The sequence below is a fragment of the Diplotaxodon limnothrissa genome, linkage group LG10, assembly GCF_057381915.1.
Source record: "Diplotaxodon limnothrissa isolate DT_005_m linkage group LG10, D_limnothrissa_male_GT1.1, whole genome shotgun sequence".
In the NCBI taxonomy this organism is placed as follows: Eukaryota; Metazoa; Chordata; class Actinopteri; order Cichliformes; family Cichlidae; genus Diplotaxodon; species Diplotaxodon limnothrissa.
The window spans coordinates 2,683,629-2,709,586 of record NC_140605.1 but is presented as its reverse complement, the minus strand read 5'-3'; the positions used below and the strand labels follow the sequence as shown (position 1 = coordinate 2,709,586).

General features: G+C 41.3%; 1 protein-coding gene across 1 annotated transcript in view; it reads right to left on the bottom strand.

Moving 5' to 3' along the window:
* Window positions 1-25,958, bottom strand: part of uvrag (UV radiation resistance associated gene) — a 98,524-nt gene that overhangs the window by 64,361 nt on the left and 8,205 nt on the right. Inside the window, exons 4-11 of the mRNA XM_085364265.1 lie at window positions 25,496-25,657; window positions 23,644-23,718; window positions 23,432-23,517; window positions 13,873-13,978; window positions 9,754-9,880; window positions 3,167-3,251; window positions 448-535; window positions 149-209 (exon numbers count right to left, since the gene is read on the bottom strand). Of these exons, the coding sequence (XP_085220391.1) occupies window positions 149-209; window positions 448-535; window positions 3,167-3,251; window positions 9,754-9,880; window positions 13,873-13,978; window positions 23,432-23,517; window positions 23,644-23,718; window positions 25,496-25,657 (790 nt within the window). The remainder of the gene's footprint in view (window positions 1-148; window positions 210-447; window positions 536-3,166; window positions 3,252-9,753; window positions 9,881-13,872; window positions 13,979-23,431; window positions 23,518-23,643; window positions 23,719-25,495; window positions 25,658-25,958) is intronic.

Genomic DNA, 25,958 nt, shown 5'->3' with positions numbered 1-25,958 from the left:
ATTTATCCTTCAGTAAAATGTTAGATTGCTTCACTTCACGACATCTGCATCTAACCACAAGCGTCGAATGCAAGACAAAACATTTGCACAGCATACCACTTATCCTCCTGTAACACTTAAATAGGCGGGCAGGCACATAATCAATTACCTTGAAAGTCTTCCGAGTTTGGCAGCTTCACTCCACAGATGACATAATCCGACTGATTGGTCTGTGGATTTAAAGAAGAGCTTTCACATGAAGGACAGAGCAACTGGACATCAGCAACAGATCCATAATCAGCCGGCAGAGGGACGGGCCTAAAATCATTCAGTTAGTATACAAACTAAATTTATCTTTGGAATAAACATGGAAATCGCTGCACACACTATATAACCCCCTCCAGCATCTGTGCTTCACCAAAGTCTTACATTTGTAACCAGATATTTCTCTGCAGTTGCCCAACTCACCACATCGATGGGGTAGATGTAGGAAAGCTCAGAGAGGAGCTGACGACAACGGAAGGTGAGCTGGGCGTTGGACTTGAGGAACTGCTCTCTGATGGAGACAGAGCAGAGGTCAGTTAAAGAGATGGGAACAGATGAAAATCAGAGGGAGGACAGGGTCCCAATTAAAGCCTTAAAGGCCTGACAGCTACTGCCTATATAAAAGGGATCAAGACAAAAGATGCAGTATAATATGGCAGTTTAATGTTGGAAAAAAAAGGAACAAAAATAGCATGATCTGGGGGTTTTCTCCTCTCTCTTCATGTGACAATGTACTGTTCAAAATTGTCATTACAGGTCCTTTTTAGTAATGCAGGGTCTGTCTATGGCCACTAGGAAAAATCATTCTTAATGGCTGTTATCCAGGTTTTAGTCTTTGACCTATGCGTATAGCTCCGAGGTGACACAGACTGAAACTAAAGGAAGCTGTGGAGCTAAGTGAAACCTACCACGATTCCCCTTTTCATTTTTTTGCATTTAAAATGTTGTTACCTGAACTTTTATAGTTAAAAGTCATGAACATGACTGGATGCCTTTGTATGAATACTCTCTAAATGTGTATGCTTACATTTAAGTGAGTCTGTTCGCATTTTAAACTCATGCCTCTACTTGTGGATCAGTGTGGATAATACCAAAGCATTTCATGCAGATACCTCTACGTTCTTCCATTAATGTGTGTAAAATCTCACCACTAGATGCTATTGGACTGCAGATTGTGCATAATCGGTGGCCACTGTAGAACAAACAGCTCGAACCACTTTCTGTGCATGCTGTGTTTGTAATGAGTGCAGGCTGTCAGTCCTGTATCCCTCAGCTATCACACGTGTCCACGTCTGTTTGCTCTGGACGAGGCTGGAAATGTTTGTGCAAAGAGTCTGACACAAACTGATGAGTCAGTGAAGCTCACATCTGACCAATGACAGCGATACCGAGGCGAGTCGTCGAGGACATCACCGAAGTTCTCGCTCAGTAATCCATCAACACCTACGAGTCCTCTCCTGCTCTGTCTTTAGCAGACTACACATGTGGCTGGTCTCTAGTCACATAGATAAAAATGCGATCAGGGTATGAATGCCATGCCTGTCTCAAGACAGTCAGGCAATATGGTGTCTTTTACAAACCGGCGCCTGCTCCTGTGTATGTTTAATGGACTCATTCTAAGTTTATGAGAACACATCAATTTGGAAGATGTCATTACATAATAACCAGTGTATATTTATGAATTCAACATTCGTACATTTAAAAATACATGTTTGTTTAAGCAGTTACTCGTAAAATACGCCAACCTAAACACTTTGTGTATACACCAATCCTGCGTCACAGAAGGAAGAGAAAGAAGAAGTTTAGTTCTCAATAGTAAAAACTTCTTTCTGTTTTTCTGATAAGTTAACTGGGTGCTGACTTTACTATTAGAACATATTAGATAAAAGTGGGATCGATCTTCTCTTTAAATGAGCAAACTGTTAACTCCGCTGTTATTGTGCAAGATACAGTGAAACTAATGTTACACTGTATCAGTAAATAAGTAGCACTTGTAGTTTATAATTGGAATAAATATACTGCTCCAAAAAGATCTTTCAGTAAAGATTTTCAACATGAACTTTTCTTTCATGAAGGTCCAACATGTCATTTAAGTGTTGCTTTTATGTTTTTGGCTTTTATTCTATGTTTGATTTGTTTTTGAGCACAACAGTTTTCGTTGTCTTATATAGTTGTGTCATGTTGGTTTGCTGTGTTGTAACTCTTTGCTTAACTGCTTTTTTCCTACAAAACTGCGATTAACGTGACCTCTGCTGCGAGTTTCTCTGGACAAAACCATCTGATGAGTTCAGAAAAGAAATATTTCTTCGGCTGAACTGCCAACATGTGGAAATGTGGAATGTCTTAATTAAAAGTGCTCTTAACTCAAGAAAGCTGTCACACAATAGTTTAACCTTTAACTATAAATAAATTAATAAATCGCACATCCTGTCTTAGTACAGAAGAATTCAAAAAAAATGCAGCTATGTAGCTATAAAATAGTATCATGAAAACACTGACGTCACATTTTCAGAGTAACACGATTGAGTAAATGTACTTGTAACTTTCTGGGGATCGAAGCCATGACAAGATTCAAATAATATTAAACAGAAACGTGGAAAGGCTGAGAAAAAGTGTGTATGCTCAGTATAACATTCCCTCGCTAAACACTATAAATGAAAAGAGACACTTTCATGAAAAACAAACGACAAGTTATTTCCAAGGAATGGATGTTAAGCAGATACAAGTGTCGGTGTTAATTTCCTGTTTGCTGGGTCTCTTGGCCCCTGCTGGCCTTCCTGGGGCTCTGGCTTACCCTCTGCGACTGCCAGGTACTTCTCAGATAAACAAAAACGTATCCAGAATGTGTGCCCGCTGCACACACGTCTCACCGCAAGCCAAGGCAAACACCGGCCAAACGCCTTTTTAGCACAATGTGCAAACTCTTGGTCGAGAACACATAAACAGGGAGCAGCGGCCACAAAAACAGGCCATTGTTTTGAAAGGTGCAGGGTGCAATCTTATACCTGTTAGCTCAATTTAATGCAAGTGACTAACACACTGAGCATCATCATTCAGAGTGTCCATCTGATGGGGTTCAAGCTTTTAAATCGTTTTCCTGTGCAGCAAACACAGAAACGGTTAATTGTGGTTTGATACACACCTCTTGGCTGTGCATTCCTTCTGCAGCTTGGATAAGGACTCTTTCTCCTCCTTCAGACGCTCGTGCTGAGCAGAAAACGAATCCTCTGACAGAGACAGAAAAGAAAAATGTAAATTATTAGGTGTGCGTTTGTTCTGGTCTATCTGAACAGCCAGCCAGGTGGGCTTGTGTTTGGTTGGCTGCCATCCACTGTTAAACCCGAGCAAGATCAAACAGCTGCTTTGATGAGCCCAAAACATTTCCTTCTGACACAACATAAAACCTAATGACATATGTATGCAGATTATAGGATTAGTCAGACAGTAAATACAGAGTTGGGGAAATGAATAAAATCAGACAGAAAAGTGACGGGATGATACAGAGTGAGGAAGTGGCGTTACCGCAGCACTGGCAAGCTCACAGTATGCACGTGAAAAAAGCAGAACGATAACGGCTAATTAAAGGTTCGAACAGCATGTCTCTCGGATAGAGCATCACATAAGCAGTAGACAAAAGCAGTAGAAATGCATTGCATTCTTTTTCCTTGAACTCAATGTTTACAGTTTTTTTGGCTTGTTTACACAGCGAACGATTTAATTTTTATCCCTTTCAAATTATGAATAATAATCATTACAAAGGAAAGCAGCGCTGTTTGCTGCGTGACGGGGTGAACTGCAGAGACGTGCATCAATCTAACATTTCACATCAACTTAGCAAAGCAGTCTGTGCGTTACGTTCTGGCTTCACCACATGAGAAACGTTGGAGTGTCTCGTCTGGTATCCCGTACAGTACTCACAACAGCGTTCTGAGTCGTGTGAATAAATAGCATCCTTTCATGCAGATAAAAAGGGATTTTGATGGGAAAATTGTTATTGGATGCGACGCGTCCTCCCATAAAGGCTCCTCTCCTTTCACATGAATTTCCTCTTCAGGTTTGCCTGTGGTTAGCAGCCTCTTATTGCTTCTAATTCCTCAGTGGGAAGCAGTTTTGTTTAACTGTAAGAGGAGATGGACAGACAGCTGATCTCAAATCACACGCGTCTAACATTCTTGGCTTCGTCTAACTGGTTAAGCCGTGATGGCAGCTCCTTCTGAAGTTTTTCTATAACTCTAGTTCCTCTCAATGTATGCCATCAAACAAAGAGTTAAATCTTTAACACATTTGCAGAATTAAACACACATTCTAGCTTAGAATAATTCACATTCTGGCAAATGCAACTCATTTTCAGAGAAAGAAGAATTTAAGTGAAACACATTTTGTTTACAGTAAATATGTAGTCAAGCACATTTAAGTGGTACTGAATTCAGTTTAGTTCAGTGTCTGCATGAAACCACCAGAACATACAGAACAGACTGTATACAACGATGGGCACAGCATACCGATCTAAAAAATGAAACCAAAGCAGAAGTTATGTTAAATCTTTCCAACAAGCAACAGAGGGCGAACATCCTGGTTGCAAAGGTCTAGAAGAAAATGACTGTGCTGCTTATAGGTGCTATTGTGCAGTTGTCAATGTGTTAATGCTGTGTCCGTTTGCTTACAGAGAGGGTATACGACCCATCTATAAAAACAGGAACACATAGGCAGACAAAGATGAAGCTGTGCATAAGTCGAATAGACAGACTTCAGTTCTTTGCCTACTTTGGTTTTTCCCCTCCTTGCAGCTGACTAAAGAACCAACAGAACAAGCAACAATAACCCACAGACCGATGTTTGTGACACTGCCCCTTGGTGACAGTAAAGAGCTACAACATGCAGATAATGGCTCCAAAGCTGATCGTAGGGTCTGCTTAGGCCAGAGGTCACCAACCTGCGGCTCTTTAGCCCCTAAGCTGTGAGGGGCTGCTAACTGTGACATTAACAAAACACCACTGTTAAAGAGTTCGAAAGAAATCAGGTTTTTCCTTTAAATGTCAGCGTATTAATGAATGCTATGAAAAATTAGTGCATGCTTCCAACATGCGCCACATCACCACAGCTGCATCTGGTGGGATTCAGACGTGACACCTGTCTACTTTATTGTTGTTATCAGTGCGTTTTGTATTAAGCATTCTAACAGGAGAAGACCTGCACCTCACCAGTATATCCAGTATGAACAGAAACAACGTAGCACATGTCTAAATATTCTCCCATACAATTGTTTTTAAATGCACTGTTATTGCGAGTAGACAGGAAAATCCCTCACAACGCTCATGTGTGAAAAAAGACTGTTGCCCTCTTGCTGAAATTTGAATCTAAATAAGTCAGCAAAGAGCAGCGAGCACAAGTGAGAGTTTGGAGTAATAAAGCTTATCAAAGCACGTGCGATCAGGTGGATAACAGGATTGCTTTGATCGCATATTTCCACTCATATCCATGATTGTCCAACTGACATCATAAGGGTATGAGGTGAGAGGGCATAGTGCAGACAGAGCAAAGGAGAAAATACAGGTACTTCATCAGATTAGGAAGAAAGGCAGATAGCGTAAGACAGAGATCACAGGCCATCGCTCTGCTGTGAGAGATCACACGAAAACACTGTAACCCAGATTCCACGGTCTTCTACTGCTGCTTTCATGTAATGCCCACTTCTGTCCTATCTGCTCTGTCCATCCATCGTCTCGTGCTTTCATCCCACTAATCTGTTCCACGGTATGGAAAGACAATATACAGTGAAGACACAGCAGAGAATATGCATCGTTCTGTCCACTGGTCTCTCACTACACCATCTTCCATATTAAACGTGGAATAAAAACCAAAAAAAGTACTCTAAAAATAACTATTCTGACACTGGACAGACGAGTCCCCTCTGGACAATTTCCTCCTGTAAATCAGACAGAAGACTTATTGAGACTGGCCTGACCATTTGTGAGTACAGTACCACGAAAGAACTGTGTTCCTGCACTGGGTAAAGCCTGGACAACAAAAGCGATCCTCTGATCCGTGTAAACATGCGTCAGTGGCATTCAGGATCAGTCACCATCAACTAATGCACAGAAGCTACAAGTGGCTTTATCACGTGACGCTGTTGTGGTATGCCTTACAAAAATAAGGATCCTCTGGTTGCACGAGAAAGGGGACACAGCGTAAAACTAACATGTGAGGTCAACTCTAGTGACAAGCAGCAAAACGCAGCTTCTTTGATCTCCTTTACTATATGGATGGTTATATATTACTTCCCACCATCAAATTGGGCTGTCTGTGGCTCCTGAAATACCGGGCGCTTGGCACCCACGGTACAGAAATACTTTGAAAGTGCAGGTCAAAGCTAGTCAGAAGGTGCATGCAAAGTTCTCAATGAAATGATTTAAAAAGGTGCATTAATCTAATATACACTGTAAATAAGCTTGGTTTTTATACCAGCATTTAACGCACATGAAAAGCTCAGTGGAAAAATATCAATTATTAGGACAAAATATAAGAAATTTCTGACCTCGACATAGAAATGTCAGAGGGGTCAGTAAGTATAAAAAGGCAGACGGTTGGCCTGTTAAGCAGTGTCTGACTCCAGTACCTGTCAACCTTTACCCTGACTCAAGATGGCAGCCAGCTGGTTGAAGTAAATGTGTAAAGCGGAGCTGCTGCTAAAAGAGCTCTAATGATGATCGCTTCAATATGAGACCTTTTTCACTGAGGTGACAAATACCTCCACACAACATACCTTCACAAAACCTGGAGAAACCCAACCGCTGACATTTATTGGTCAGGAGCCCTGGCTGTGTGGCAGAGCGTGAGAATAACTACTGTTACCAAGTACAATAAACGCTGCTCACAGGCCTGATTTATGTCATCTGCTCAAGGTGGGAGGAGGGAAATTAGACAGGCGGAAATTGTGACAAGAGTGTGACCCCACAGAAACCAAAGTGATGACTTACTTTCAATTCATAACTTAAAAAAAAAATGGGGGGGAAAGTGATCATGCTGACATGTGACATGGCGTGTGCGCGTTCCCACGCACAGAAAAACAAACTTTTACTTTCCTGCTCTGATTTCCCTGGAATTACATTAATCAGCTGGTTAAACTATCAGCATCAGCGTTACACCAAACAGGCTCTAGCAAGTCTAAAGGAAGATTCTAATAGTTCAACACTCGAGTCGTTTTATCTGGTTTCTCACAAGTTCAACACACGAGAGAAAAAAAGCAACACCTTCTCTACGTTTGGGTTTTCTGCACCTGCTGTTTTGTTAGGGAGGCCCATTCGGTGGGAACAACAGGTTGATAAGAGCTATTTGCTAATGGGCCCTGTGAACGTGTGGGAGACAACGAGACCACACGGCCAGGTACGGATGAGGTCCTAAAGAGCGTGACGAAGAATGGAGCTTACCAGCCCATCTGTGGTGCCCACGGGGGACATATTTCATAGCAACATACTTACACTCGCTGTAAAACTGTCAATAAAATTTGAAGGTAAACCTGCAACTTATAAGCACTGGAATGTGTGAAAGCTCAACAAATGAAACACTTGCTTCTGATTAAAACAACAGTGGCATATGAGATCGCCGCTCAGTCGCACGCTCTTGTGATTTTGCTGAACAGGAACCATTTTTGGCTCAAATCTGTCCATTTCTCACGGGCTTCTCGGGGAAATTTCTAAGTGAAATTTAGCCTGCGATTGATAGAATCATATGCGTTTCAAAAGTGAAAGACGAGATCATATGAAACAAACACACTGTGGTGCCAATCCAAATATAATCAGACAGAAAATCAGCTGCTGTACGAAGCACTGTAAACACCTGTCTCCAACAGTATCCTGTCCTGTAATTAATGCACACTTTTTTCCAATCTTGAAACAAATGAATGTCTGCTGGCTGATTAGAGGAGTTAAACAACAAGCTGGAAGTACAGCTCAGCAGCATATGGCTTTTGGATTTTGACTTATGAGTCTGGGAAAAGCAACAAGACTTCAGCCTGGCTGTCTTTACATATAGCATTTCAATTTATCCTAAAAGACCAGATTTTCCCCTCTCTTTTTAACCAGCTAAAGGAATTTTCCTTCTATTTTTTAATAAGCACCTGTCCCGTCTGGAAAAAGGCCTCTATAGAGCTGCGAGGCAGCAGAGCCGTGAGTTCGTTTGGCTGCAGACAGAGTGGTGACAGACAAAGAGGAAGAGAATTAATGGTCATTTTTCAGAATCGTGTCACAAAGGCAACCTCTCCCTGAAGCGCTCTTAGAGCTCTTTTATTATGTGACAGCGTATGTATGAGTGCAGACTTCACGCTAATCACTTCCTCAGATCGGTGATTCAGTGATCTGTCTTTGCCAAAGAGCGAGCTGATCTTAAAGGACACAGAAATCAAGATACATCCTGTCAATTCATTGTGAAAAGTTGCACTGGGCTTATTGCATCAGAACATGTGACTATAGATATATAGATGGATATATCCATCTCTAAGATGGAAACTTCATAGGGTTAACTAAGTGACAACTGCACAAACACTTCTGCTTTATCACAAACTGCAGGAAGTATCTGTGTACTGCAGATCTGCTTGTGTTAAGAAACTCCATCTTCTGACTGGACCAAGACCACATTGTGGAATATACTAAAATGATCTGCCTGCTGCTCTGACAACATGGGAACCTTGACCGAGCCGTTAAAAAGAGCAGATTTCTCTATAGATGTGTAAGACAAATTATTAACACCGTTTCAGGACCTGAATTTATGGAATCATGGGTGTAAAATCCATTAGTTTGGTAACAAGCTTCACTTTCTCTCTTTCAACAACAACTAAAACTGTCACATTACTGAAAGAACACATTTGGAAGGATTGGTGTAATTCGTTTTATTAAAGAAATGCAAATTATGTGCAATTTATTTCCATAAGCTGTGTGTGACCAATGCTGGATTTTTGATACCAAAATGTATTTTTAGAAAAACACTGACATCTATATACTGATCAACAACTTTATATTAATGCATTTGGCCAAATATAAGACTAACATTCAAGCAGCGGATTTTCTAATAAAGACAACCATCTGTCTGTTCAGCTACAGTATTTCCAAATTCTTGTTATTTTGTTGTTTGCTTTTTGCATTGTGGATGTGAATTCATATGTTTGAATGTGCCAATTGCACTACATAAGTGACAGGCTAACATCTCCCAGCTATTACATGAGTGAGCCAAAGCAAACTCACTATTGTTCTAAATGAACATGCAAACCGTCCTGGTTAGACCTGTGCTTACCACAATTTACACAAAATAGTCAAACTGTCAGAACTACTTTTATATTCTGTTCTCGTTACAACTGGTAGCTGCAGCAGAGCCTTCTGTGGATTATCATGAAAAGATTTGGGGATTTCGTTGGAATTGGCAGCACATGTTTTTACCATTATATTAAGTCTTCTTCCACAAGCAGGATCTGAGTGACGCAGCACCACTGGAGACAGCAAAATGAGTTGCAGAGGGAATAACCGATCATTTGAAGTTACTTTTATATAAGACCAAACTGAGCCTTTAATTTTTCTTATTGCTCGTGTGTTCATGTTTTCACCCACTAGTTACTGCAAGCAAGCACTAAACGGTGCACACAATAGCATCAAACAATATTAAAAGGTGATTTATGCATGGTGGTGTGGTGTTAACACTTTCCCCAGGTGCATATGCAGCATGTCCACCTATTCCGTTTACCTTTCTTCTGCAGCAGTGCCCTCTCTTTCTGTCGCAGGTCTCTCTCCCTCCCGAGTGCCTTCCTCTGCCGCTCCAGCTCACTGTGAAGGACCGCTATACGCAGCTGCATGCACTCGCGCTCCTTCTTCTGCTCACACAAAGCGGCAGAAAGGAAAGAGAAAAAGACAGTGAAAGAAAATATTTAGCATGTGGTCACAGCAACCTTTTATAAAGACCCCAAGATTCCTACTAGCTCCCACAAAAACAAACACTGTTTTTTAGGCTGATCCCATATCGCGCTGATTTAATGCACAACCACTGAGCCAATGCTCACTGTTAGCAATAACAGAAAGCACTGTCAACAGCTAATGATAACACAGAAAGGAAGATTTGCGTGTTCAAAACGTCTTACTGAGCCCTGGAATCATCGTTAATGTTTACTAATGAGCCCAAGTCATGGGAACGGCCGGCTCCAAGGTAAGTAGTACTGAGTTCCACGTTCAAACAGCTGGTCTGAGGTGAGCAGATGAGGCCGGGTGCCGAACCTGCACCAGAACCACAGTGAATAAAGTCTTCTCCCTTTCAGGCCTCTCACATAGAGCATATAATTTACAAATCATCTACATAACACATCTGTCCTCGTATGCAGTCATTTGTTCCTTTTTAAATCGTTACAGCTGGGAAAGAAGGTGTGTTTTGTAATATGTCTCTTACCATTTATTTCATTTAAACAATGGCCCGAGCATGTTTTTGGTTTGTTCCAATTTCCTTCTGTCTCCTACTAAACCCAACTTCACAGGTCTATACACACAGAGACAAACAGGTGTTTTCACTTATTGTGGCTGCTAAGGCCTATTTCTCATGTTTGCATAGCTGTGCACAGACTGTGACTGATTGACAGCAACCTGACTCACCTGTGAAAGTGAAAACATTCAATCTTGTTTATACAGCAACAAACCCCAACAACGGTTGCCTCAAGGTGCTTTACATATTTGGATGTAAACCTACCCTGCAACAATACAGAGAAAACCCAACAACCAGTCTGTGAGCAAGCAACTGGTAACAGTGGGAAGGAAAAACTCCCTTTCAACAGGAAGAAGCAGCCCTCGGCAGAACCAGGCTCGGAGCTGGGCGGCCATCTGCCGGAAGCGTTTGTGGGTGATGGGAGAAAGGCAGGATATACTGTGAAAATAACAAACGTCAACTAATTCTTATTTATTCGTTTAATATTTCCCACTTGGAGTCATGGAAAGTCATAGCTTTCCATGACTCCCAGTTTAACTTAATTCATCTAATACTGGGACTCCGTTCGGCCCCTGAGTGCATCCTCTGTCTCAAGCAAACCATTTTCTTCTAAACAGCTATCCCTGTCAAACTAAAGGTTTGAAGCTATGTCTGTAGCCTGACGCCTGAGCTTCTGGATGAAAATTACTACCTAATAAACTGAACTGATCCCAGTAACAGACTGGTAACAATATACAGCTCAACAATGACTGAATCACAAACATGGCTGGTTGGGTGGATGGAATCCAAGTACACTTTAATTAAAATGAGAAAAATGAAAATATATGTATATTTACTTAATTTTACACAGTTTATTTTAATACTGTGTTTTGATTTCTCGACTGTTTGCGTAACTTTCCTCTGCCATATGATATTGCTTTATTACTGCGATATTACATAGAAAAAGAGAATAAAATAGAGCCAGGACAGTTATCTGGAAGCTGAGGAAACAGCTGTCTCCAACAGCAACCTGAGCAGATTTGTAGTCATGCAGGTGTCAACACAAAGCCATTCTTAAACTGATGCAGACAGTGACATTATCTGAGTGTTGTCTCAGGAAAGAATGTGTTATGAGTGGCAGCAGTGGAAGTTAGAAATATGTACGCTCAACATTTGGAGGAAATTGCTTGTGCATGGATTCGGCTGGGAGAACGTGAATGTGAAGTTGTAGCTGTGGGTTTGTTCATCAATTAAAATGTAAGAAAGGCTAAAGAGTAAGACGCCACATGAAAGTCTCAGAACATGCAAACAGGAAGACGGACACAAACCCTCAAACATAACCCGAAGCAAAAGACCACAATAAAGCCCAGCGACTCGAGATGAGTGACCGCCCCGAATTAAAACTCCTGCCAGGAGGCGCCTCTCCACCCCACATCCCTGCCCACCAGCGCCATCAGAGCGCAGGTCATTAGTCGTAATCTAAGCCTCTCCGAGCGGCGTCCCTTCATCATCTTCATTTCTCTATCTGGTAAAGAGGAGTGTGAAGTGGGCTCACCCTAATCATCTAATAAGGAACAGAAACAGGGGTTGATGGATGCACTTGCACAGTAGATGAAGGGGAGAGAGCAGCGACTGACAAAACCACTCAACGAAAAATGATCCATTCAAAACAGGAAGACGGATTTAGGGGGATTCAGGAGGGCAGCACAGTTGCTGAGACAGAAAAAAAACTATACACATACACACTTGTAATAAGGAGATGGAAGACACAAACAGGGAACTGATAATGATGTAAGATTAGGGAGGGAGGAGCGGGGACTTTGGCATCTCACACACATTCGCTTAGATAAGAGATCGCAGCCTGGATCAGAGCAAAAACAGATATGATACAGATTTTTTTCTTCCTGTGGGTACCGTGGAGAAAACACGGGGAAAGAGATGACTGATAGAGCCTCTATCTGTCCAGTGTGTCGCACCCTGACACTTGCATGTTAACCACAACTGGCTTTGGCACGAACCACGAGCCTCCTACACTTTCACTGAGCACCAGAATTAACAAGTGGGTTGCTGTGATGTGTGAGTGTGTGTGCGAGACAGAGAGGGAGAAAGACTGTACCTAACCAGCAGGGTCTGTCTGATGTCTACTGAACATCAAACAGCAGTGGGTCAGCTGAGTAAATAAGCAGCAGGCGTGGGGGTGGGGGGGTGGGAGCGTGTTATAACTGAGCAGATTAATGGCAGAGTGTGGGTGAGAGGGTGAAAGGGGCATGTGCTCGGCTAGGTGGCCTCCACTCCATCGCCCTTTGATGCATGTTCACCATGACGCATACAGAAAGATGGTACAGAGCTCTCCAAAGTGGGAAGCCCTTAGAAGAATCACACAATGCTCCACTCACTCCAAGATGGGGGGGGGGGCTTTTACAGAAAGGTAGAAGATGAGGATTATGTGATTTATTGGCAGATTTGAACTCTGAAAAGGGGTTTGAGGAATGTTTCACTGAGAGGGAAATATCAGAGAAAAGTTCTTGAAAGGGATCCTTTGTGGCGAAAAGAATGGAGCCTCGATGTTTTTGTGGGAAAGCTGAGGCTATAGTAGGGGGCTGCCTTAATAAGTAGGGTGAAGGCCTAAGGAAAGGAACAAAAAAAAAAAAAAATCAGGGATATCAAAAACTCATGAGGAGCAGCAAGATAGAAAGCAACAGCTGTAACAGCTGTATAAAGAGGCTCACTAAGCAGACATTCAGATCGCTTAAATCTTCTACCAGCACACATACACACTCTCAGAGTCCAGTTGGACTGGACACAAAAGCAGCCCAGTTGTCCACAATTGTACCGTGCATGGTGAGTGAAAATGCTTTTTTGTGCCGCCTACCTGGGGGACAAAAATACTAAAGTATCATTGCCTCCGGGCTTGTATAACACCAGAAGAGAGGGGATGCTTTTGAAGTGAATTTTTACAGTAAACACAATGTCAGACCTGGGATCGGTACTGCGTTTTCACAGCTGTGCGCCTGACAATTCCAAATATGTTAAACACGCTTCTTTAGCGTATTTGAGCACATTACAGGAGGTGGAAACATAAACAAGGCATTTTGGCGCAGGCATCATCACTGAGGAGCTGAGCTATCAAAACAATCACAATCGATGGATTTTCAGATCTCACATTTCTTTACGTTACAATTACATTTGGAGCTTTGTGTGAGACAAGCTCTTAAATCCTTGTAAGTATCAAGCACGATTCTGATGTTTATTATTGGTGGAGGCCAGAAACTCCGTTATCGCTGATCACATCAGTTGTGGTGTTATACATGGTACCTCCTCTGAAAACAAACTTCACACCAACTTTCAAGCTACTGAAAACATCTAAACCAGTCGCTGATGAGCTGGAATTTGTTGCCGAGGGGCGACCACGCTCACCCGCTCTGTGCAGGCCGCCGTCGTCCTTAGCTTCTCCTCGATCTCCTTCCCGATCTTCTGCACTGTGACTTGGGTCTGTTTGATGGCTCTCTGGGCTGTGTGAAGCCTGCCGAGGGAGTAGAACACAAAGTCATCATCCACATCATCTTAACCACACATCAGACCACAAGAACAACTCAGCGCTGAAACGGAGTTTCCAGCAGACCATTAAATTGATGGGCTGGCTAAAAGTTGAGAGTCAGTTATGATTACACCAGCAAATCATTCTTTTTAGCTTGGATGTTTACACCGACTGTTTGTAGGGCACAATAAGAATAATGATCGTCCCCATGTGGGGAAGACTCATTGTGCAGTGTGTTTGTCATCCCTCCCCGTTTCTTTTTCTGACTTGGGTTGACCTTATTTGTTCCAGACCAATTGTTGAGTCTCTTAAACTGTAAAAGCTATTGAATAGTTCTGCCATTAAATAAGGACATAAACAATATTGAGAACATTCCTAATAATAAAAAAAGAGCAGCGAGAACAGACGGGTCAAGTTCTAAAGTACAGAAATACGACCGCAAAAGTTTAATCACTAATATTGTCTAATAATGGAAACAATACCGCCTGAGATCAAACGGCTCCAATAGACCTGAACCCAAGCGTGCCAGAGAGCAGAGAGAAACCTCAGCAGCCCCACTAATTAACTAAAACCACAAAGATGGAGGCCCACGTCCAAATTCCATGTCGCTGTCATCACTGAAATAGGAAACAGCAACATCAGTATACAAATGACAAGCAAGCACATTATTTAGACCATCGATCACAGAAGCATTTAGCTTCGGAGAATGTTTTCGTCAAGTCGCACAAAGACAGACAAAAACCCCCTCAGCACAACCCCTGGGACTCAACAACTCATCAACAGACGAAAATCCCACATGGTGGGAACTGGCAGCTAGCAATCCAACTGTCACTCTGGTGTTAAATCATCTGCTTCATGCAAAATGTGTCAGTGGCGTTCATACGCCATAAGCTATGATTGGACTATAATGGTTACAGTTCTATTTCCATGCACACAAAGTGACCCTTAAAAATGAAATTGCATACGGTTTGCCTCACTCTTAGAAGCCGTCCAGCATGGTTGGGTTTGATGTAGGGATCCAGTACTTGGGTCATATATTGTAACAAAGAGCTCATCAACTCCCTTTATTTGATTTGTGCACCAAGAGCAGTGCATCGATTGTCAGCTCTCATGTTAGCAATCGCTGGCCTCTAAGCTGATTCCAAAAAAAGGGAGTTGATGTTACAACAATGTTACTAATGTTACAACAACCAACTCAAAAAGCTGTTTTACGGCCTGGTAGCAAGAACTGTTTTTGCCCCCTTGTGCAGCTTTTAGTGCAACTCTGTCCTAGAAAATGGACTTAGGGGCGTGGCTGCACAGAACGGTAGGTATCCCAGGATAGGCAGTTGGAACCAATCAGCATCCAGGCCTCATCCAGTACTTTGAGTCACCGAGTGTCACTGTGGGTGTGTTGCTGGTCTCTTTTATGGTATTTTTATCTAAATAATATTATGGCTTAATGTGCGGGACAGACCATCCAAGAGGTTTGGGCTTCATTCTCGGTGAGTGAAATTTTTGTGTTTTAATAGACTGTAACTTAAGTTCTTATCAGCTGTTAGGTGTGTCTGAGTATTGCGCACACACACGATGGAGTAATGCAGCTTGCTAGTATTAGCTGATAAATCAGCACTGCAACCTTTTATCCATATAAGGCAACTTCTGGCTCAAAGACAAAAGAAAACAAAAATAGAAAATGCTGTTCAAGTGCCTTACACATGAAATAATGACACTAGGTCTCTTCATCTAAATGAGGAATAAAGCATAATAATTTCAGACCGGGGAGGCTTTTTGTAATGAAAATATACTTCTTCAAGAACCAAAACAACAACAAAAACGCTTCTATAATGATGTAGATAGAGCTGTAAGTAGCTGTCCTGCAGGGGAACCACACCTCTTAGATTTTTTTTAATCTGTCTGAGGTGACAGTGATAAGAGTTGTTGATAATCTTTTGAAAGATCAGGATGAATCTGTTTTGAAAGCTTCATCTGTTTAGGTGATAGCAGTGCGTTCCCTCAGGTGAGAGCTGTTATCTCCTCTCTCCTTTTCACGCATGTCTGCTCCGTTATCTCTCCATGAGCCTCGGTCTGAAGCACAGCAATCACTGCAGCAGAGGGGAGGCAGGGGGTGTTCACGCTGTACGCTCTCAGTGGGTCTCTTTAAGATCCGAGTAACTGTCCAGCAAACACCAGCTCATGTGGCCATTGTTTTCATGCCTGACAACTCTGCTGTGGACACGCAGGAAGTTATGACTGAGGCTCTGCGCTCAACCCTTCGTAATGATAAACATCGGACAAACAACAGCATCTGCTCCTTGGATTCTAGATACGATGAGGTGTCGCATGAAACTCGCACCCAGATTTTTTTGATAAAAAAGAAGGCACTGTTGGAAACTCTGGGTAAAGGTTTACAGAATAAATTCAATAAATGCTAAGTATTTTTTGATAACAGGAAGGAAACTGGAGGGGAGGGGCTGCCTCCGTGCAACGCAGCTTTTGTTTTCTGTTCATTTACCTTTGCTGATTATATTGAAATAAACATTTGCAGCCATGATGTAGTCCTGAATCTGCAGTTTTGTAAATGAGGACTGAGAACGAATCAGCAAATACAGATGTGTCATCTGGCTTACAAACAAGAAGGCACCTGGGAACATGTCGTTTCTCATCTGAAAGAACGTGAGAGCTAAACTTCAAGGGTGGCCTTGTGCTGCTCTGTTACTCGGGCAGACGACTCGAAAAGAGGACATCACTATGCAGTGGCTGTAGTTAGCTGAATCTTTTCTATCATTTGCATGTGCAGGCGATCTTTCAGTTTCTTACAATATCAAGTAGTAGAGCTGCTCTTGATTCTTTCAGGTTTCGTTCATCAGGAAACACTAAAACAAAATGACCGGAGCACAAATAGGTCTTAAAATTACAAATTCAACCTCAGATGAACAACAACATTATTTTACAACATGTCATTCTTTATTTAACAAAAACTACGCAGAAGCAGTTTGTGAAAAATGTAGTACGTCCTTACTGCTCCCGCTGGAATTAAGAGGGGAGAGAAGTAGCAAGGTGCTGCTAATCAAATCCACTCGGTTAATTGATAATTAAGTGTGCCTACTCCCATAAAAGCAGAGGTTTTGGCAGTTTGAGTGTGGGAGTGTATGTTAACACAATGCCTTCCCAGGAGTGGATGTGCCAACAAATGGTCACGCCGTGCAAAAAACCCAAGAGCAACACCTCAGACTCTAGAGGGTTCCTTTCCTTCGGGTACACGAGACCACAGTGGAGTCTGGCACAAGAAGGAGAAACAGATGTAAAGTGACTAAATGTATGTTGTGATTCGTTTCCTTTCCTGTGTGGTTCAATTAAATCTACGCCGAGGGCAACTCCTCAAAGTCTCCTGCAGGGGGAATCCAGTCGATTATGTGAGAGCTGTCAGTCAGCACCCTCTCAGCAGGCTTTTCTCTCTCTCACAATTTACATTTTTTTAAATCACCTATTTTTTCCTCACACTTTGTAATTTTTAAAAATATTTGGGTGTTTGGCTGGGTGGTTGATAACACGTTTCTGTGGTGTGACAAACACATTTCTTTCTGCTTTACACTGACTGTAAAGGAGTACTCACTGTGTGGCCTGCCCAGACTTCCACCTGTTTATCCCATGTAAGTATACCCAATGCATTTGTCAAACAATCCTGGATCAAAGGAAACAAGCCCACAGATTAACGACTGTGCTGCATTCATTTCTAGCAACCAGCACAGGGTGAACAGGGCCGCCCAATTAACCCATTGAAAACAACAAATGGAGGGTAAGATCCCACTACACACCTCTGCCAGGGACAATACAGAGAACACAACGTAGGAAAATCACAGCAAACAACTCTTCTCGCCGCTGCCTATATCTCACAGCGAAAGAATGTCAACACATTTAACTACTTGCTATTCACATCACCTCTCCATTGTCTCCATCCACATGGACTGAAAGATAAGATTACTGCTGAGAAGTTTCTTTGGCGAGCCCGTGTATGTGCTTCTCCTGCTCCGGGCTGGTGTTTTTGTGGGGATCTGTTGCTATAAGCCATGTTTACACGAGCTACAACAAAGATGCAGGGAAGCCAGAGAGATCTCGAGGAAAGATATGTTTAGTCTTGAAAGGGTCAAAAAGGGGTCAAGCATTTAGACAACTCTGGAAGGCTGGATTGCCGTGATGAGTCACAAGTGTAGGCTCCTTACGCTGGTCTTACTCTAAAAGTGTCAAATTATTAGTTATGCTCACTTAGGCTGGTGTAATTAGCCTTTTTCTTTTTTAAAACGTCCGAACGCTGTTAGTCAAAGCTTGCACTCTTTTGTTTAAGAAGCCAGGAAACAGAAAGAGAGACTATAGCTTAGTACTGTACATGTGGAAGGAGTAATCCTTACGTCAACAAGCTGAGATAAAAGCCTGCAATGCTAGGCACACACCAGAGGGGCTGTAACGCTGCAGACAGTGAGAGAAAATCGGACGAGTAATGGGCAGCGTCAGGAACAGCAGACAAACTGGAAACATGGATCTCTGGAGGAAGCAATCTCAGGCTGAAAGATGTGTTTCGGAGGACAGGCAGTGAGGTAAATAACTGAAACAAAATGACACACGCAGCATATCTGAAATAACGATTGGTCGTGTTGCTCCAGAGGAATGAAACAACCAGCAGGCTTGCTGACCTCAGGGGCTGCCTGCAGGAAAGCATTAGCACCTCAACAGTCTCTGAAGGCACGAAGCCCCTCCCCCCATTGAGTTCAGCAACACTGTGCACGGCTTCCGTTGACACACACCGTACGTACATGTAGTCCACGTACGAGCATACGCAAGGAAGTCAGGAGACAACATGTGGCTCTGACCACCAAGAAGAAGAGAAGCCTCCCTTTTAGGCTTTGGGCGTTTGAGACATTATGCTAACCTGTGAAAAGTTCTGCTCCAAGAACCATGTTTACCATGTGTCACATCATCATAAGGCCAGCAGGGTTTACAAGTGCATGACTCTTTAAACTGGTTTCAGAGAGCAGGGACCACGACGTGCACACTCTCACTTCACACTACTTCGGTGTGACACAAGTTTAAACTGCAAAACAATTAGAATCATGAGTTGGTGATATCAAAATTAAAACCAAGCTACAAGCTTCCACCCTGTCCTACCAAATAATTATTCCACTTACAAGCTCTGCCAGGACAGACAAGCATACTTGGGGGGTCAAAGAATATCTGAACCTTTATTAATAGTCTCTACATAAAGGGGGGGCTTTGTTGAACAGCTGTCACATTTTTTTTCTACCCACACAGGGGCCTTGCTCTTTGTAGGATGTGGCCTGCCCTCTATCACAGCCTCACTGAAAGAGACAGGCGTTTGCTGATTGATGATCTGTTTGCTCCCTCTTCATCTCACCATATGAGATGTGTTGTGTTGGCTAGCTCACATCAACATGTTACTCACACAAGCGAAGGGTGCTGGAGCCAGGCCGAAAAAGCACACTATGAATCTGCTGACAAATTACCGCCATTTATCAAGATCAGCAAGCTCTCTGTGAAGCCGCCCTCATCAATTTCCATTAACACACAGCATTAACAAAGACACGCTGCGCCGGGCCAGAAAGGAGAGCCGGAGAGAGCTGGGCCAGATCTCGACACTGTGGGTGTTTGCAGTGGACATGCACAACTGCTGTTTGAAGACATTTTTTTTTATATATATATATATATATATATATATATATATATATATATATATATATATATATATATGTTAGATGAGCAAAGGTGAACACCACCCTTCATCTCACTTCATCATCAAACAGCTCCAGAAACTAAGCATACATCCTTATATGCCATTGGGGGTGGGGACTACAATAGTGCACCATGTCTGATGAGTCATGTTATAGTACGTAATAATAATAAATCATGTGCATGTGAGTGCACCAAGCCAAAAAAAACACTGACAGAGGTGGAAGCTGCAGACAGAGCAGTGTGAGGAAATAGAAGGGATCAACCCACAAGAGTGGGCAAGATATCGCGAGTTAAGAAATCAAGTAACTAAACTGAATAGGCACAAGAAGAAAGAATATTATCAACTTAAGCTCAAGGAGGCCAGTAAGGACAGCAAGAAGGTGTGGAAAGTTTTAAATAATATAATGGGTAGAGATCTTGCTCTGGTGGTGTCTCACATCTACACGGGTGGAACGTTTATAAGTAAAGCTAAGGACAATTATTTTGTGAATTATTACAGCAATAAAATAACAAATTTAAAATCTAATATGAGCAGAGGCGATCCCACCTTATCACGTCGTCTTATACAGGATGTTATCGTGAATAATAAGCAATGCCAATTTAAGTTTGAGGCAGTGAGTGTGGAGATGGTAGAGCGCTTATTGATATCACTTCCTGACGATACATCCTCCGGCTCTGATAACACAGACAGCAAACTGCAAGTTTGTGTCCCTTCCTATATGTCCCATATGTAATAGATCTTTGGCATGCAGCTTATTTCCATTGCAGTGGAAAGAATCGAAAATAATTCCCATCCCTAAAAACAAGAATGACGTTTTTAATGGTGTCAATAGCAGATCTATTAGTCTGCTCCCCGTTCTAAGTAAAATTATGGAGAGGATTGTCTATGAACAAATTCAACATTACCTAACAGAAAATCAGTTACTCGCTCAGTTTCAACATGCCTACAAACCTGGTTATTCCACCAGCTCAGCTCTCAGTCACATGACAGATAACTGGTACAAATATCTAGATAATGGGAATTTGGCCGGGGTGGTATTTTTGGATTTTAGTGCTGCATTTGATTTGATAAATCACGATCTTTTGATAGATAAACTAAAATGTTATGGATTTTCACCAGCTGCTTTGTGCTGGATGGAAAGTTATTTGTCTGGAAGAAGGCAAAAGGTTTATTATAACGGTTATTTCTCGGAGGGCTGTGAAATGAACTGTGGTCTACCCCAAGGCAGCTGCCTCGGTCCACTTCTGTGTTCAGTCTTTACAAACGATCTGCCGTACGTCCTGGATAAATCTCATCTTGTAATGTATGCTGATGACTCCACCGTGTTTTATTCAGCCAGTAGCTACTCTGAATTGACCAGCGTGTTACAACTAGATTTGCTGAACGTGTTTGACTGGATAAGTAAAAACAACGTGATTTTAAACGTGTTTAAATCCAAAGACATGTTAATAGGAAGTAGAGGACGCTTAGTCAACAGCCCACAACTAAATCTTTCCATAGCTGGATCGGTATTAGAACAGGTCACCCAGACTAAATTACTTTGTGTTACCATAAACCACCACCTTTCATGGTCTCAGCACATCAACTCTGTTATTAAGAAAATGGGACAGGGCATAGCTATAGCTAGGAAATGCTCTTTTTATATTACTTCTTCAGTTATGAAAGATGTCATTAATGCACTAGTGTTATCTCATCTAGAGTACTGCTCAGTCATTTGGTCAGCAGCTAATAAGACAGATCTGAACTTCAGTTAGTCCAAAATAGGGCGGCCAGATTAGTGTTAAGGTGTTCATATTATACAGATATTGATAAAATGCGCGGTAAACTTTCTTGGCTTTCTGTACAAGTTAAATTATACTATGGCTTACTTGTATTTTTAAAGAAAGCAATACTGGTAAACACACCACACTTTTTTATGCTCAGTTGCAGCATCCAGATGAAATACATAATCATGCCACACGATTCTCAACTAACCACAATTTAGTGACTCCTCGAGTTAAAAGTAACTTTTTGAAAAACTCTGTTATATTTAAAGCATCTTTTCAGTGGAATAAGTTGCCTTATGCAATTAGAGAATTGGCTTCTATTCATAATTTTAAAAATCACCTAAAAGCCTATTTAGGCAGTTTTTAATTTATTTGTAAAAATTGTAGAGGGTAATGTCACTTGTAATGGAAATTGTGTATTTTGTTTGAGTGTTTTTTATATTTTTTAATATTTACATGCTTATATTTTCAGAATTGTAAAACCTTATTGTGGATGTAAGAGCCAAATTATGTGGATATTTTGCATCCAATTCATTGTGTAACATTTTATTCGATGGTATTTGATGGTTTGGGCCCCAGGAAGACTAGCAACCCCTGTTGTGGAAGCTAATGGGGTTCCTTAAACAAATAAACAAACCTAAGTGTGGTAAACCCCACAGATCCCATGTGGTGTGGATAGAAAGAAGAGGATGGAGACGAAGGCTACGATAATAGAAGAAGCCAGAGCAGAGGTCATAAAAGTTGTGATTCAAACTGGGCTTTTTCTCCTTCAAGCTGCTGGAGAGGCGATGGTCTCCACTCATAACCATAAACCATGACCACTTCTAGACTGTTAAAGTTCAGACAGCTTTGGCATAACTCCATTTACTTGACATTGCAAAGGCCTGTGACGCATTTATGGCCCCTTATTTAATTCTTAAAGGAGGAAAATCTTAGTGCAAGCCTTCATAATGCACCTAATGACAGGACCGTTATCTTATTTTGGAAACATCTAACTTGAAACTTTCCAAATATATATTTATTTAGACAAAACTGGGGGTAATTACACGATCGGTAAACAGAGGGTTTCCCCTTGGGGAAGCCCTGGTGATTCTGTAAGTGCTGTTTACGTTCTACCACATTTAAATATAAATGCAGAACAACAAGCCTGTTTGTCAACAGATGCAGCCGGCCCTTATGTCTCAAGTTCCTAATTACTGAACCAGGGTTTCTCCCAACAACTAGCAACTTACTCGGCAAATTTTTGTCTCCCTCCTGTGGCGTAAAAATGCATTGCAATCCTTTTTACACTCCATATCCTCAAGTACCCCACAACCACAAGACTGCCACAGACCTAATGAAAAGGTGATTAAAATCTGTAATTCAATAGTTTTATTTTGTCTGAGACCAACAGTGTTCACTCTGGGATGTATGAGTTGCTACCAAGTTGCAGAGCTTCCCTCACAACGACTCTAAAATAAAACTGTTCCTCTGGCACCATCTGCTGGACAGCAAATACCCAAGTAAAACCCACAAAAGGCAAGTAAAACACAGGAAATGTATTGAAAATATTTATGATAAAAGCAAGAAAGACCTATTTAATAAAAGTAATAATAATAATAAGAAGAAGAAGAAGAAGATGGCCCCGCCCCTCCCTGAGCCTGGTTCTGCTGGAGGTTTCTTCCTGTTAAAAGAGGTTTTTCCTTCCCACTGTCACCAAAGTGCTGCTCATAGGGGTCATATGATTGTTGGGTTTTTCTCTGTATGTATTATTGTGGGGTCAACCTTACAATATAAAGCGCCTTGAGACGACTGCTGTTGTGATTCAGTGCTGTATAAATAAAACTGAATGGATCTATTTGTCAGCAGAAGATGCTCCCCATAAAAAGTGATTCACTACATTTGATTTAAGGCCAGCTCCATAAAATGAATATGAGATGCGACAATGCTGCACAGCTTGAATCTTACCTGAGCAGAGAAAAAACGCTGTACGAGTTCCTGACTGAACTCTGGTCAACCTGAAGCAGGCTGTTTTTCTTACGCTCCGACTGATCCTGAAACAGCCACATGTCTGAGTTTCAGCGCAGAAGCCAAACAACGTCGAAACAATGCTAACAAGATTTGAACTTGGTATTCTATTGTCATGCAAGAAGCTTTAGAAAACAGGCGAAAGGACATACCTTCTGATCAAAGTCAGCTGCATAATAGCCATCATTCAATCCAAATATGATCTCATTTGGATTTCTGGATCGAATCTGTGGATAAAGCAGGGCAGAAAAGGCTGATTGTACGGGGACAGAGTCTCAGAACAAAGGACGGCTGCATCTGGATGTGCATGAGACTGTGCTGTTTACCAACCTCCAATGCAGTCTGGATTTGAATAAATTGGAATAACATTGAGTTCTTCATCAGCATTTGAACTGCATTTACTATTTTGATGAAGGCTTTGAATGGGCCAAACTTTTCACGCAAAGAGCCAAACAGACAGCTAGATTCTGAAGCTCTAAATCACATTTTCACATGCAGACATTTCATATTACTACGGAATCAATGCAGCATGTGGCGCATTACACTAATGAGCAGCCTGCTACATAATCACTGGTTGTTTCCCTACCACTGACATATATGTGGCATGCACGGGAAAAGAGAATTGTATTGAAGACGATGAGGAAGAGAATTGCAATTTTCTTTGATTACTGTCAAAATATAAAGCACTAAGCATTTGTTACACTGATGGAAGTTATTTACAATCATGTAATGTAACGTATATACGCTCGGTGCATTTTTAGATGATTTAACTGAGTGAAAGAACATTTGGTGTAACCGAATAAAAGAGTGAACTGACGCAACGACAGACAGTCACAATAATCATTTTACCTAATGTTAGCAACTAGATGACATTACAGTAAAATAGGCACCAATAAATTTATTCTATATGACTGAAAGTAATTTAGAAAGTTTAATGTTTGGGGACTTGTATTTCTAACCACAGTTTGTTTCTACTGCGATTATTCACATTTAATAATGTGCATGCAGTACTTAAACTTATTAGACCACATAGAGAAAAATATTGAACATATTTTAGAAAGTTTAAACTAAAAGCATGTTGTTATTTATTAAGCAAATAAACTGAATTCATTTACTGTTACACCCAATCACACTGGACTTCTTTGATGATTTTTTAAAAATGGAAATAAATCACTGTAACTCAGCATCTTAATAAAAAATAAATAAATGTTTCTTTTCTTAAACAGTAAATTTGAAAATTATTTTATAACAATAGTAACTATATTTTAGCATTAGAAATATCATTTTGATTAAAGAGTTTGCTCATAAATGCCAATTTAAATGACAGAAACATTAAAAAAATTATTTTGTAAATACTAAAACTGTTCATTCAGGCCAGCTGTGCCATACATCTTACACCAACAATCAGTTTGTTAAGCACTGCATATAAGACCCCTTTAAATTGACAGAAAGATTTCCATTTAGTGAACTACTTAGTTTTCATGTTCAAATATTTAGAAATTAAAACTCAAACGCAGATCCAGAGTTAAATGTTCAACTCCAAATATGGCTCACCCCACATTCACTCGCTCACAGCAGTGAGCATCACCTCAGCCTTGCTACCTTTGAACTAGATTCATCCACTTGTATAAATTCCAAGCAGATGAAAAATATTTCATACACAGAACTGTGCAGCCGAGTCCAAGTGATCATTTTACACATAAACTTGCTAAGAGCACAGCAACAGCCCTGCTCATAACTACTGATATGTCATGAAGTAACGTAAACCACATGGACAGAACGGAAATGCATGCATCGCGCTCTTAGAAGGATTTAATTACACATTCAGCTATTCAACATTTAACACATGTGTCAGATCATATCCAACAAATCCTTTGTAAAGATCAAAACTGTACTATTAGATTTTTGCAGTAACAATTCACTTTTTCAAAAGCCACACAGAAAGCCTCAGGAAAAATTATATATTGTGTTGCTACTTTGTTGCTCTTGGGTGTGTTTGCTGACCTGCTGCCCCGTGTATCTGAGGCCGTCCAAATTAACCTTCCATTCGATGAGGAGCTGGTACTGTTCCTTCTGCCCTCCCCAGATTCTCACCACAAAGCAAGACACTGAGGTGTCCAGAAGGTCTGGGAGCATGCCAAAGTCCAGGCTCCGCCAAGTTGGATTCTAACAAAGATCCACAAACACACACATTTCAAAAGGAACAGCAGTCACATCTTAAATCTTTTCTACTTTCTGACTTTTTGTTTTTAATGGGAGGATAGGTTCAAGAGTTTGAAATAAAAATCTGAGAGCAAAATTTATGTTACCTCTTAAATCCATACAGTGATCCTTAACCACTGCAGAGTAACTGAATCATTCTGTTCTGCATTAACCTTAAAGTCTGATCCCCATTTCTGTTTGTAGTCTGTCCCTGAACGTTCAGAACGACAGCATGACCGCTGGTTCAGCGGCACACAACTGGAGT